General features: G+C 43.2%; 1 protein-coding gene across 1 annotated transcript in view; it reads right to left on the reverse strand.

The window, feature by feature from the left end:
- CMIP (c-Maf inducing protein) overlaps positions 1 to 15,954 on the reverse strand; it is a 136,843-nt gene that overhangs the window by 39,097 nt on the left and 81,792 nt on the right. The window contains exon 3 of the mRNA XM_075765927.1: positions 14,678 to 14,728. Coding sequence (XP_075622042.1) covers positions 14,678 to 14,728 — 51 coding nt within the window. The remainder of the gene's footprint in view (positions 1 to 14,677; positions 14,729 to 15,954) is intronic.

Raw genomic sequence — 15,954 nt, forward strand, 5'->3', positions numbered from 1 at the left:
TCAGCAGAATGCTTTTCACTGTTGAGCGCCTTGCTGAAAGCCTCAATTAAAGCTTGAAACCTATCAGTCGGTTACAGAAGCAATTTGCTGTGTATCAGCAAGCACTTAGCCAACACCGAGCCATCTGCTCTATTCTACCTGCACTGACTCTGGAGCAAGGAGAAACAATCGCTCACGAGCTTAAAAGCAAAGCTGCCTGGTAAAGACTGATATCGGAAAACAGGCATGTCAACACGTGCGAGGAGTTTGTTCCCCCTGGATGTAGGTGTAAAAGATGCCTTCAGTTGCTGAAAATACTCACACAACATTCATCATTAGTAGTGTGTACAAGAAAAATATTGGGGTTGGAATCCAGTTTCATTGGAACTTCACTAAAAGCAGCAGCTCCTGCGACAATTTATGTGAGTGAAAATAACACATGCCAACTTGGAATTTGACCCTCCTAGTTACTGACCAGCCAGAACCACACGGCCAGCGTCATTCCAAAATCTTGCTACACTGACTTTAAAAGCAAACCCACTGAATTTAATAAGTACCCAGAAGCAGCAGCACAGGGAATAAGTGACACTGACAGGGCATCTTTCATTCTCAAATCACTTAATTAATTAGAGTCTTGCAGAAACCCAAAGACCTAAGTCTCAATCCTCTTTTAGAGGAGGAGGAATTGAAGTCCACATGTGAAAAACTGCTTATTAACCAAGAAAATGTGACAAAAATCTGTAAGCAGTGGATTTTCCCACCAGTGCTCAAGAGCTCCAGAACACTGCTGTGAAGAGAAAGTTCAGGAGAGCCTAGGAAACTTTCAGCTTTTTAAAGTAGCATCTTCATATGTTTTTCTATCCTATAATGGCCTCATCCTGTAGCCCTTGCTCATACACCACTTCCTTGGACAAGAATGATAATACTGATGTAGTTGACCTCTAAGAAAAATGGACTTTAATGCACAAAATCGGATGGCATGGAACAACTGCCCTTTTCAGCCCTAGCAAGACCTTTCATGTTAGGAACATCTTAAAGCAGCTCATCCAAAAAGGGCAAGATGAAGTTAGCCTTCCTGATGACCAAATTTCATCCCCGCTTTGCTACTGGGGGCCACAAACATTCTGTACTCTTGGGAATCTGTCTTCCCGTCAGCAAGTACTATCTTCATCACATGAAAAAAATTAATTGCCAACCCTTATCCAGAATAGCCTGTTAAATTCTAGCTCTCTGCTCTTCAGCCCTTTACCGTGCAACAGCACGCAACTAATCGCTTCTTTATTGGAGAAGCTGGAGCTACTGCAGGAACGTATGCTGACTTTAAGGGTTGCGTGTGCCAGCAATTGTTTATTTCTTGCTGAGCAACAAGGGCAGTTCTAGCAAAAGGGAAAAGGTCAACCTCCCGCACAGAGGTCCTCCCCAGCTCATTGCGGGGATGGCTGAGCCAAGCCAGTGTTACAGTTTAATGTTGATGGCGCTTACATAAAATGGAGGTGCCTCTTGCTAGACCCATATGTACAGAGGAAAAAAAAGCAACACAGAGAGCAGACACTGGAACACTTCATGCAGCAGAACATTTTGTTAAAACGCTGCGTAACAAGAAACAGGAAGGGTTGCTTGCGATGTTCAACACACATGCTTGGCTTGTCCTACAAAGCCCAGGAGCTGTACCAATGTATTCTTGAGCACCACCTGCTGGCATTTTGTCTTTTAACTTGTTACCTTCACGAAAACAAAGACCGCATGGCATCCTCTGAACTCAGCCAGATCCATATCCTGCTTTTAACACTAGCAGGCATCACCTACTTCATGGTATTCTAAAAAATATGTAAGAATAACTTGTTGCTAACAGAAGTTTCCCTGATAGCCACAGAGGGGCTTAAATCACCAGATGGATCCACTGATCCACAAAGCCTTCTGAACGACGTTCCTAGCTGCAATATTTACTAATCTGAAGAAAAAAAGCAACCTACCTGAAAAGGTTAAGTCTATAAAAAGTCCCATTCCAGGCAAAGAGCTGGGACAAGATTATAGAAACTTTTCCAAATTGGGGATTTCAGAGTGCTTATGCTGCAGTAATCAAACTCTTCACGACCTTCTGAAAGTTTGGCACAGAAAGACTAATGTGCTGCTCTCTAAAATAGCTGCAAAACAGCAGCAGCAAACTTTTGCACTCTACCATGTTTCCAGGTCAAAGCATTTTCTGCATTTTCCATTTTACCCTATCAACCTCTCTGCTTCGGTTGCTTTTCTGAATGCAATCACGTTGGTCGAGGCTCACTTGCCCACAAGCTCCTTGCAACAGGCTAAAGCACTGGAGGGAAACATTATAAGCTAGACACTTCCTGATTCTCACTCAGTTAAGCTGTAAGTAACACTTCATTTTTTTGCCAATTCATATAAAAACGATCCTGACGAAATCGCCATTATTTATTGCACTGAGACTGGCACCCATGAAGCTATGCCCTGAATAAATACACCAAGGGACAGTCTCTGCCTTGAGCAGCTCACGGTCTTGATGATTAAAGGCAAGAAAGAGAAACAGAGCAAGAAAACTGAGGTGATTTCCTTGAGGTCACATAGCAAGTCATGACCAGAGCAGAACTGAGGTCTTCAGATTCTCAGGCCTCCACGCTAATTGCGAGATCATGGCACCCCTACGTAAAAGCACCACCGACGTGCACTGGGGCCGTAGCAAGTTGAATGTTGATACCATTACTGTGCTTCCCCATCACAACATCTTCCCACGCCCCCTTTTTCAGCCTACACTCGTTCACCTATTTTTTTCCCCACTAGTGTCTACCACTTTGCTCCAGATCTCAGCTAATCCAGGCAAGAACCTCCAAACTCTCAGATCAGTGCTGTCTCAAAGCTGACAGAGTTCAATGGGTCCAGCAAGTGGTGACGTGGGTTCAGCTGTTACTAATGCACAAGCTGGAACAACCACACAGATACTTCCCACCGACACAGAGTTTGTCCTTTGCTCAGATACCACTGGGACAGTACCACTGCAAAGTAAAAGAATGCTGAAATAAACAACATTTTAAAAGGATGAAACACCTATGAAACACATTTCTGCTTGGACCAAGAGAAGTGAAAAGTGGAAGTGGGACCTGGGGGATCGCAGGGCAGCCTCCTCACTGACCTCCCAGCATGACAGCTGCAACCTCAATGCACCAAAGAACTTACTCCTGAAGCTTATTATGTATCTATACATATATAAATATACCTCTACCTCCTTTGCACACAGCTGTCACGTGAGTGACCATCCTTATGGGCTCCTGCTATCCGGTGTGCTCATGACTCCTGCAAAGATATCCTTCAGCAACAAGGGGGGATGAGAGGATAGGAAGGATATTCTATCCAAGGGAAAAAAGAAAACTAAAAACACTGGGCAAGCAGTTCTTAAATTCACAGGCTTCACTGAAGACAAACCCGCATGCAAATACAGTGTGTGTGCCTCCAAAAACTGAAAGCGACTCAAAAATTGTGGCTTCCTTCTAGCCTCCTCCGCAGGAAGAGGTCGCCTTTGGCAGACCTTCCCACTACCAAGCAGAGAAATTGGGCTTTGGCTTTGCTGGTGTCTTGTCTTTCTCTGCATACAGCCCTTTGGGCACTACAATGCAGGAACAGAGCTGGCTGATCCAAACCCAGCTCTCCCTCAACTGTGCATTTGAGATGCTGTTTTCCTAGCTAGAAAACGCAAAAGGCCAACTGTGGCTCCAGCTGCACTTTGCATGGGCTAATGCGGTTACTATCGTAATCAGACCTGTCCACAGGGGAGACATTTTTTGGCACAGCCGACTTTGATGCATTCCCCGAAACCCTCCATCCCTGCTTCCATTTCCTTTTGGCAAACGCTCCCATTCTTCAGGCCCCAGTTCCAGCACCAGCTTTACACTTCAGGTTGGCAAAACATCAGCTTTCATCCTGCACACAGCAACTGCTGTTCCGTATTTTTCGTATTGGAGCCAAGCTGGGGTTTGTTTTTAATGTTGCTTTGGCTATGCGGAATTTCACTACGACTGCAGATACGTTTCTAGCAGAAGCACAAGCCACTCCTTACTTGCAAAAAGCGTTGGTAGAGACACAGCTGCGATCTTGGGTTGTAAATCCCATGTAACATCTCCCCAAAAGAAGAAATATTTTAAAATATGTTGTCCAGGGGCATTTGGAGGTTGTTTGTGGTGGTTTGGGTTTTTTTAAGCAAAAGTCACACAACACCTTTTCTCTGTGACCTTGGACAGGAGGAAAAACTTCAACAACTTCAAGACAATTGAACACCACAGTTGTCCCACACGTACAGGAAAGATCTGCCCTAACGGCAGGCTGGTGGGTTTACAAACCCTCCTGAGTTGCTTTAAACTCTTATGCCAAATGAGTGAGAAAAACCTTCACATAGAGGTTGCTGGACTCACGCAATTAGGGCAGGAGCCAGACACCCTGCTTGATCTACAGCACTTTAACAGCCTCTGACTCATCATCAGAGGGAAGGTTTCAAACATGTTTAGGCACAACTACCCCCTCCACTTGCAGGACCTCGCTGCTGCCTGCTGCAGCATTTTTGGCCCTTTTTTCCAGAGCAGCAAATGCTCAACACAGACACTGTCTGGATGTCGAGATCTCAGCGTTCTGGCACAACCCACAGTTTCCAGAGGGGTGCGAGTCTGACGTGCTCCTGTATTTGAGATTATGCAGTATGAGCTGAAGTCAGCAAAATCATGTTCCATTAAAGAAAAAAAAAAAGAGAGTAGACTACTAGATGAAAAGCAGGAATACGAGTACCATATACACTCCGCTCTTTCCAAAACCTTCGGTGGACTAACTGCATTGCAGTGCATGGGGAGGGGAGTGGGGAGAATAGCATTAAATACATAAACTATAGCAGACACTGTATGACTGTGGAGTTTAGCATGCATCAAACAGAAAGCAGAAGATACAAAGCTCTGTGACATTAACTGCCACCTAGGTGCGGTCCTTGCTGTGTGCTTCTCTGTGCAGAGACCCGCCATTACTGACTGCATGACAGAACGCCTCTGACACCAAGCCGAACGGATCCAGGTTCCTAATACCTTTACATTCATGCACTTTATATTCCACACATGATGCCTGTGTCTGTGGAGCCTAGTCCTTGATATCCACCAGCTCCCAGCCTGTGGTGGGAATAAATGACTTTGCCACTGCAGAGAAGAGATAGTGCGTAGGAAAAAAAAGAACACGCACAATCTTATCGTCGTTGCACTTTGACCAGGTATGCCAAAGAAAAAGCTGTACACAAGGCCACTGTGGAGAATAGCCAGGCAGCATACCTGCTGTGCAGAACCCCCCCCCACTCTGACACTACACCCTTCAGATCCCACTCGGGCACGAGACAGCTGGTCATCTCCAAGAAAACAGGATGCTGCCTCATCAGCAAGGCTGCAAAACATATGCCAATAGTTTCAGGCATCTAGGAACTCCGATCAGAAGAACTCACCACCTGAGAAACCACCTCAAATTGAGAGTAAGTGGCTACTAACGCTAGACATAGAAACTGTTAACAAAAGATAATCTCTGAAAAAGAATCCATTCCCCTTCTATTTTCTGGGAAATGCCAGTAAGCTTAGATAGCACCAAGTAGCACACAAAGCAATTATTTCTTCCCAGATATGCAAACCGGATTAAAAAGCCACGTCATCCCTTTTCCTTATTACTCTCCACTGCTAGCAGTGGACACCCTCGGCTTTCCCTGCCCTCCTCCCCTCTCACCAGTCAGCAAAACCTGCTAGGACGTTTACCCACCTGTTTCACTTTCTCTTCCTTGGCAAATGTATTATTTTGCTGAGTTTCTAGCACTTCAACACCATAAATGGCTTTGAAATTGGCTTCTCTCTCTTGTGCACCTGCATCATCAATGTCGTCAGCAAGAGAGATGTGCACGGCTCGAGGAACATGTTTGTGTCAGAAAGCTGCTGCAGAGCCTTAGGGAAAGCACAGATACTAGATACTGATATGATGCTTGCAAGCATCTTAAAGGCACTTCAGAAAAGCAGAGTATTTCTGTCTTCAGATCACTGGGCTTTGGAGCTCTGAATTTTCCATTTTCTCACAAGGAGATACCAGATTTCAGAGCAGCATTTGCATCTGAAACAGTCCCCTCACTTTGTTCCATGTTTTTATATCGCATCTTATTGCGCCACATCAGCACAAAACCCCAAACCTCCTGCAACTCTTTAGCCTACCAAAATGCCACTGAATCTTTGCAATTTACTTGTTTTCTTTCTCCTTTGTACAAACGCTGCGTGACATGCACGAATGAATCAAGTCTCGCAGCATTCAGTTTTCTGATCCCAAGGCTAGCTTCCTCGCAGAGGATCAGAGATCACTGGGGTGCTCCCAAAACCACTGCCCGCCTCAGAAACCACTGCCCGCCTCATGTTCAGAGATGGGTGATGCAAGTTAAGTCACTCACAACAGCCCCATTGTCCTTGATGGATCTTGCCTCTGGTCACACAGCTTAATCTAGTATTCCCATCTTAAATACTACAGTAAAGAGCACCAGAGACCAGGCTATGGTAAATAGCTGTGATGCAATGGCTTCTTAATGAAGACAGGGGAACGAAGGGCATACTTTTACAAGCATGGTTTTCTCATACTTTTTTTCTAATTTTGAAACAATGACTATTCTGGGGGGCAAAAGACAAGGTGTGACAGACAAGCTGAACACGTAACTTACAGCAAGAGCTGGGGCAGCTGATACAGGCTATGACACTTGCAACATACTGTTTCAGGGGTTTTATGGATATTAGCAGCAGTTTTATAATCCTTTAATACCTTATGTATACTATGATGCACACAACACACTAATTACATTGGAAGAAATAAACATAAGGACAACACTGCAAGAAAGGGAAGAGAAATCTAAAACAACGCCTAGATCCCCTTCGCTCCTTCAGGCTCACATAGGTCTTCTGACACCGAGAGTCCTCATAACATCCATAATGCAGCATTGGGCCCCAAGACAGCAGCTTAACAAGGCGCTTAGCATGTGTCAACTCCCAGAGTTAGGCTTTCACACCCAATGCACCACGTGAAGAGGATAATTACACTCCTGGGAAAGACTACTGGCCTTGTCCTGTCTTCCTAAGAGATCTCCTAAAAAAAAGATTTTTCTGCAGCTAGGAGCCTGAATGAGAGACTCATTTTGGTGCCGCTCTATATTATGACAGCTATAGAGGAGAAGTTGTAATTTGGTGCAACTAGTGGTCTTCATGACCTGGAAGTCCTGAACTGCAAAGAATTAGTCATAAGGTTAGCCCTGGAATAATGCAGAGGAGCCATTTGCCACGACAAAAACCGAGGATCCCTCTTGGCCAGCAGCTCAGCATTCCTGAGAAGCAACATACTCCAGCAATTGTATTTACTCCTCTTCAGAGCTGAGACCTAAGTACACAATAACATGCTGACCTGTTTATTCAGCTGTTTTTGACACCCTTCTATCTTCAGACCTAATATTAGTTTGAATAGGATAGCATCCAAGTCTAGAGGGGAAAATTTAGAGCTGGTCCTGACTTTGCTAAAGCAAGATAGAAAATAACTATATAGTTTCTACTCAGATTTCACCACTAGGCCATTAATTGGCTTGAGCTCTGTCTCCTTAAAAAAGTCTGTTTTGGCAATGCAGGAGGCAACTACGGGTATCCAAACCATGTGTGCGTACGGCTGGTTGAGGGCAGAGCAGCAGCTCAGATCCAGGCTGGATCAGCATGTTGCCGAGAGCCTCTTTCGGCTGGACAAAGTGCTGTGCTGACACAGATATGCAGCTCCCAGATCTAAACCGATTCGTGTTAAGCCAGCACAGAGCACAGACAGTGATCAGCTGCGGCTGCTGCAGACGTACCTTATGGAACGAACCTGCTCCAATGTCCCCCAGAAAGAATGCGGTATTTCCCCAATGCAAAGGCAGTGGAAGCTTGAAAAACCCCTAACTTCTCTACCTGTTCCAGTTCTTAAAGCACCACCAGTGATTCATTAAAAAAAAAAAAAAAAAAAAAAAGAAAAAACTTTGTCTAGATGCAGTTCTGTCAACATCTTGTCTATTTTTCATCTATTCATTTCTACTTCCCAAAGTGAGATCAATGCCTTTCTGCTGCAACAGCACAGTTACCTCTAGCAAAGTGACATCTCAGAAACAGAAAACGTGGCCAAGATTTTTCAAGTGACTTCTGGTAACAGATGGCCTAAGACTGTCAAACTTGTGTGGGAAAATAAGAGAGCCAATGGACTTCATGTGCTCATGAAGAATACTTAACTACAAAAAATAAACATTATGGAAATAAAAGTCTGTATGACAAGATTTCCACGATGTAGCTCCTGAATTTGCAATGTGGTTGTTCAGACTATAGGCTGGGCAGTATTATCAATCACCACATGAAGAGCAAGAGGATGCCACTGGAGACCTCCATGCAGGCAGACACAACTGCATTTCACGTTACCTTTCAAATACAAAAAAAGAACAAATCTTGGCAGTAAACATCAACGTAACCATAAGAGAGTGCATCAGGAACTGAAAAATGCTAAGATGCATTTTTAGTCCCGCTATGTTCACTAGAAAGCTCTGACTGGTACCAGCTTCTCTTCTCGGCAACACACATCCATTAACACACCGCTCGGACCCTGCATCTGTTCCCTATGGAGTATAAAGTCCAGCCTGAAACTCCATCAGGATGCTCCAAGTCCCGCAGGGGACAGGCTCTGGCTATCTTAAAAACCTGCTTGTGGTTTCCCACAACCAGTACCCATGCATTCCATGGAAAGAAGAGTAAAACCACCAGCCAAAAACTTGTGGTCTGCCTTTTATCCATTAAAGCAAGAAACTTGCTCGTCCAAAATTTGTGTGTCATCAAAGCCCACAACACTTTCAGAGCCCTGGGGCTTTGAAAGGCAAAGCTTAATTCCACAGCTTAGGTTCCCATCAATATATTATTGACTCGTATACAGACACAAAAATAAAAAGAAAAATTACAAAGAAAAAAAAAGCTATAGTTGGCCTAATTGTATGACAATTATTTATTGTTTTACCTCAAAATAACAGAAAATGGGAACTTCTGTGTTCTGAGAGAGTATCTCTGGTTTTCAGCTAGAGAAAGCACAGAAACAGCCAAGACAATTACAGTTGCGTGTGCTGTGTAACCACCAAAGAGAGGGTCTGAAGTCCAGGAACTACCACTCCAAAGAACTGCTGAGCTCTTTGAATAGTATTTTCACTACACAGTGCAGCACAGGGCTATTGAATAGTCACAGGGTATCAAAGCTTCCTCCTGCAGATCATAAATTAGGTGATTAAATACCAATGACAGACATGGGCCTTTTTAACCACAACCAATGTGATTTTTTTCCTGATCTCACAGTTTTAAGGCATGATTTACCGAGATTTAAGGCTCTACATTTCTTTAATGTCATCATTTAAATTCTATATAACCCCACTCCTGTATCAGCACTATTTTTAATCATTACCATAGCGACAAGACCGTAAAGGTGCTTTACACAAGGAAGGCTTTACCACACTTTCAAGAACAGTTTCTCTCAACTTAATTTTTTGCAGTGGTAAAGCACAGAAAAATAACTCCCTCTGAACTTTCACCATTAGATACAAAAACTGATACCCACCCATAGTTATTGTATAAAAAAATATTTGGTACTAATGGACAGGGAATTTATAACCTGGACGCAGTAAAGATCAGAGAGCATACCATCATTGAGGTCAAGTATGACTTTATATGACAGTCGATCCCTTTGCAATTAATAGGACTGCTTGTGTATGGAAGTATCTATTTCCTGAAGGCACAGACAGAACAACCCCTATGAGAACCAGGAAAGTATTAATCCAAAATTAAAGTTTTTGAATGAAGGCCAACATTACTGGGTTTAGCATTCAATGCAAAACATTTGCAAATCCCAAATGACAGCATTGTTCCAGTTTCCCAATTCATGGTTATCAAAACATGGTGTCTGTGTAGAAAATTAATTTTAAAACAAAGGTAATGTGATTGCTGACTGCAAGTCAGGGGTGGGTACATATAGTGGGCTGCACAAGCAGAGACAGCAGGATGAGGGAAGTGACTGCTCCCCTCCACCCAGCGCTTGTGAGACCACACGTGAATTCTGTGCCTCTTTTGGGGCTTCACAGCTTGGCTGTACAGGCTCTCAGCAACCTTGCACAACTTCAAAAGTATACCCTGCACTGACTGAGAAAAAGGGCAGCGCGGGTGGGGAGAGGACCAGATGATGTTCAAAGGTCCCTTCCAACCTAAACAATTCTACAATTAACACATTTGCACTATCCATGCCAACAGATGGCTAAAACCCCTAACCAAGTAGCACTACTTATTCGGGGACAGTTGAGGACTGGTTAATAGCATCCATAGGAAAAGACAAGATATAGGCAAGCCCTTCTAGAAGATCCAGGTCAGAGGCACACAAAGCTCAGCTTGAGTCACACTTCATGCTTTACTGCAGACCTAGGTGTGTTCTTTCCGTATTGTGTCAATTCAGGACATTCCCCCAAAGGCCGTCAACTGACATGCTTCATTGCTGCATCATTCAGCTAAACAGAAAACACAAGCAACCCACATCCAGCAATGAGGGTGGTGTTCAGAGTTTACTATCGAGCATGCCAAAAAATGCAACATGCCCTGTGTAACCTACCTTCAGGTGTATTCCCCCCAACAGATACAGATCTACACCTGTACTCCATATCACAAGAGAAGACCTAAAGACCCTGAAGGCGACCTCACTGATGTCTTTTAATTCAAGTGCAACATGGTACTGAATTAGTCAAGTGAGTCTTTTAATGACTAATAATTTAAGCATGTCATGTAGTAGGTCTCAATGTTTTCTACAGAGGATGGTACCTCTATGTGCTCAGCACTATACAAATACGTAGAAAATCCCTAGCCCAAAGACGGCAAGATAAAAACAAACAACAAAGTAGATGGATACTGTCTGCAGAAATGCTGTGGGTTCATGTTTGCTTATTTGTGTGTCAGACTTATTTTACTAGTCACAAGCCAAGCTTAGCCGTATTCACCCCCTACAGAAGTGGTTGGTTACCACTGTATCTAGCCTAGATCCAGAAAGGGGAACGAACTGCATGTGTTATTCTCTTTGGTATATTCAAAGAAAGTGTTGTTATCTTTATTGATACACTGTTACGATTTATCAGCTTCCAAATACCCAAGATTACATATCATGGTTTCAATCCAACCTCCTTGGTTGAAAGGAACAGCCCTTACACAATGGATTCATGATTTGTTTACATTTGAGGGTCTGGACAGTTGTTAACAGGTTCTGTTTACTCTCTGGACAACGATAGTTCGCCTTAGTTATAACCTGAAGGAAATCAGGATTTCTAAAAATAAGCTGAGGTGGCCAATAATCCTTTAGGAGCTGGGATACACACTGATATCCAGGTTAAATGAGGAATTATGAGCAACCCTTAGTAGGAGGGCTGAAAATGACTACATAAGGAACAGTCTGTCCCTACATCCATGCTCTCTTCAATGAGCACAGTATTCAAGGAGAAAGTCACATCTAAAAAGCTGTGTAAGCATCTTGACAGCTAGTTAGTTGGATGACACATAAAACCTCTTGGAGCTGGATCTAAAACATAGATAATTACGTGTTTGGTTTTCTTTTATTTCTGTTTATCTGTAGCATCTCTTTTATTATTCTCTGGGCTGCAAAAATAAATTATTCTTGATTTTTATTTCAATGTCTGTCTCTAGAACAAAAATTACTTCCAGGGTGCTGGCTGGCAAATTGAATTCCCACAGCGTGTTAATCCTTAAAACTGCACCACATTAAAGCTCTCTCACGCACCTTACCACCTTCATACAAGACCAAAGGGTAAACAGTATGTGTCTGAACCTACAGAGCTTCCCCAAATACTTAACACCACAGCTATTCACTGGGCTATCCATTTTCCAGGTAGCTCAGAGTACATGAAGCATCTGACTCCCAAGGCCTGAAGCACAGGAAAAGGAGCCAGAAGGATCTTGACAGAATAGGAATCTGCTCCCACAATTATAATTTAAGTATTCCAGTTTTAAGATTAAAAGGAGCAATCCCCACTGCTGGAAACTCTCAGAATGTCGGTTTGCCATCTGTACAATGGGTTCCTCCAGCCTTGTTTGGGCAGGGCAAGGGAAGTGAAGGTCTCCTGCTCCACCTACATCCAGTGCCTTGTACAGTGGGGCTCTGGGCTCAGCTGGACCCCCTAAATGCTTCCGCCATACGAGTAGGAACAATAGCAAGCTCATCTCTGTTGAACGTTTTCCCCTGAATAACTGCTTCAGCTATCTGTACCAGTTTGCATCTGTGTTCTACATGCCCGCAGAAACATTTTGACCTATTATTTCTAAGACCACTGGACAAATATATCATTCATCAGCACAACCACCCAATTACAATGCAGCTGCAGCGATCTCTCTGCCAGCTGGTGCTTTGTGTAAGTGACCCATTCCAGAAGAATAGGCTTCCTGTTTTTTTGTGGGTTCCCTCACTACCTGCTTAATCATCAAACCATACAAATTATGGAGTGAGATGAACCTTGGCACCTGGCTCTTAAAGTCATAGGCTATGGTGCTAGTAAAGTGATGAACTTCACTAAGGCAGACCATGTAACCACGCTCCTCCACTCCCCTTCCAGACACACCGTTTGTCTTGCCTCTTGTTCTGTTGTGATCTCACTTAAACCTGCCAAATATCAACCAAAGTAAAGAGCAGAATTTACCAGGTGCTCTTCCTCTGAACTATTAAGCAACAAACCCCATCAAAACTACCTCCATTTTAGCAAAGAGGAATTTATTCGTGTAAAGTACCTGGGCAGTGACTAAACCCTGTTGCTGTTCTTATGGGAACAGGCTACTTGCTATTCTTGGTAAAGGGAAGGTCTTTCAAATCAAGATAATGTTTCACTTGTTTTTCAGAAACTAACTTAATGGGGGTGGGGAGGGAAGCAAGGAAGCAAAAATAAGTTCTACTTTACAACAAGTTAAATTACTCAGAGTTTCCCAAAATGAGAGGCTTGGTCAGAAGCATTGGAAAGTTTAAGAAATAGTCCTCTAAAAACAACTCCCACAGAGCAAAGCTCCCTCTCCATGACCGAAAGGCATGTAAGCAAGCCAGGTCATTCCGTCTAGGCTTTTTTAGTTTCATAATTTAATTGATGGGGTGGATGGTGACAAGACCAGGTTGCATCTTTACCACTCCTTACTTTTTTTTTTTTTCTCCAGAGCTGCACCTCCGACCCCAATTTTCTCCTCACTGCAAGAGCAAAGTGGGCACATACCACCAGCACATTAGTACCACAGCCAGCCTTGTTGGGGGTGAGGTAGAAGAAGAAATTTCATCATCATTTCTGTCCACGCTTTTCTGATCATCCTTGCCTGCCAAAGCAGGAAGGAAAGTAACGGCCACATGGAGATACTGTCTCTGCAAGCTTTAAGCTCTTTGTTAACCTCAGGAGTTGCAACAAAAGCAAGACTGGCTAGGTATTGTGTTAATGATACTGTCAAGAAGCCAAAATAAAAAGTGCCACACCACAGCCCAGCCTTCTGCTATCAGCACTACTGTCCCACACTCCTTTAGGCAATCAGGGTAACAGGCTGGAGAATATGCCAGTGGTCTGGAAAAGGAGATCTTGACACTTGGCTCTTACTGATAAGAACCTGGATCCGCTCAGAATATGATTCTGCCAGATGCTGATCACTATACAAAGCACACCAATACTGTAGTTTGCCACACAACTGTTTTGCAACTCTCAAACACACCTACAACAAAACCAGTTTGGTGGGAGGGACTTCCTTGTATTTTCACATGTGGTTGCTGTCAGCAGGCTGAAATCTTGATAAGCTAAACACAGCCAACCTGGCTGACTTCACTGAAACCCTGCCGAAGACAAGTCCTGAGCTGAAAAGCTACTGCTTGTGTTTCCCACTGCAAGACAAGAGAGGACAACCATATCCAGCATCTGGCCAAAACTTGTTTCCAGCTGCATCAAAGATCCATAGAGATTCCATCCAAAGGTCAGCAGCTACAGTTTTCAATGAGGAATGTACTGCTGTTGAGAGACAATGTTGTCACTGTGATCCACTTCCCCTACTCGGGGCAATCAGCCCGTTGTTCCCACTGAAAATGAGAAAGTGCTTGAGACCTCTGAAATGGAAACTGCCTTTAAATCCAAATCATCCTAAAGCATAAACACAGAGTGATGCACAACAGATTGATGCTACTTACAATAAGCAACTCTAAAAGACACTCTTTCTCCCTAGTTTCTCAGAAAAAGAAAAAAACAAACAAACCCACCCCCCAAGTATCTCAAGAGTCCAGAGCATATGATTAGGCTGAGGTCATTCTGTAATGTATTACACTTCATCGGACAAAACCAAAACCATCCAATCTCTATGCTGTTTAAATGTGAATTTATACTGGCTGCTTTTTCAAGCCAGTCATATTTTGATAAAGCTGGACTATGTAACCAGTTAATTTATCCCCTGTATTCACTGTATGAACAAGTTGAAACTGCATACATGTTCTGATTTAGGGCTTCTGTAAGAAAAAGACTTTATCCATTCAGGGCTCTTACAATGAAAGAATAGGGAACGCTAGAAAGTGTTCTTGGAGGCAGACAAGGAAGACAGTGAAATGCAGAACTTACCTTCCACTGCAAGGAATGGAACCACTGATCCCTCAGGTAACTGTTTGCAGCCTGCAATAAACAAAAGTTACAAACAGAATCATTAGTTTCTACCAGTGTTTCAGATCACCCAGCCAAAACTAAGCAAATCACCCATTTGTGCCCCAAACCCAGGAAGGCTGGACTCACTGTATTCTTCTGAACTTTATGACCCTGGTTAACTTCAGCCCCAGCCTCAAAGTGAGGGAAACTTTGCTCAAAGCTACAACTTTACATTATAACCAGTTTATTTTCACAGAAAACAGTGAATGTAAAACACTGAACCAAAACCTTACAAAACATTAACCTCCTATGAAACAGTATCCAGCCCGAAGACTCTGAAAAATCCTCCCTGATTTGAATCAGGTTTGGGTCAGATCTTTACTAGGAAAGGCAAATGTCCTACAGACATTAATCATCGGGAGGAGAGCAAGACGACGGGTTGACATTTTACTAGGAGGGGTGGGTTTTTTCCATACTCTAGTTTCCCTTCTTGTCCTGTTCCTCAGCTGGCCCCAAAGCAATTCAAGTAACATCTTAGCTCTTTCAGCAATATTAAAACAGAGTGAAAAGCATAACACACATAGACGTGCAGATACATGCACAGCCTGTTTGCAGCGACGGCATAAATGTTGCAATAATCACTCCCAGCGATCACCCGTTTTTGTCCGTATTAAGCAGAGCTGCCAGAAATTCTCAGTGTGAAGCCAGGTTCGTAGCCAATGAAGGAATAGTTCAACACTCCTAAAGGTCAAAAGGCTCGGTATCAAAAAATAAAAAAGCATCTACGGTGACGTAAATATGCATGCCTTAACAAGGTGACATAAGTTTGAAATATTTGAGTGGGTAGAGATGCCCTTTGGCTTTTCCAACTCTATCTCATCGTTGCCACTGGGCAATTTTTACTTACTATTCAAAATGTTTTACACAATCAGTGAAAAAATCACAGAAAAGCCCATAAATCCATGTATGGAAAAAAAAAAAAAGTGAGGCTCTTCACCAGCTAAAAACCACATGCTTCTTGCAAATCAAAGTATCATTCAACAAATTTCACTCTCCAACACCTCTTCAGGTAAGTATTCAAAATGCACACCACAGAAAGAATTTCACTTCCTGACACTGGATCAGTTCACTGATAATGGCAAGAATATTCGAAGTAAAAACGCTGCATGGTTACCAAAACAGTCTTTAATCTCAAGGTCAGATACTGATGTCTCAGTGAAATAAATCTGGACCAATTTCTCTGAATTACATGGAGT

Source organism: Balearica regulorum, chromosome 13 (assembly GCF_011004875.1).
Source record: "Balearica regulorum gibbericeps isolate bBalReg1 chromosome 13, bBalReg1.pri, whole genome shotgun sequence".
NCBI classification, from domain to species: Eukaryota; Metazoa; Chordata; class Aves; order Gruiformes; family Gruidae; genus Balearica; species Balearica regulorum.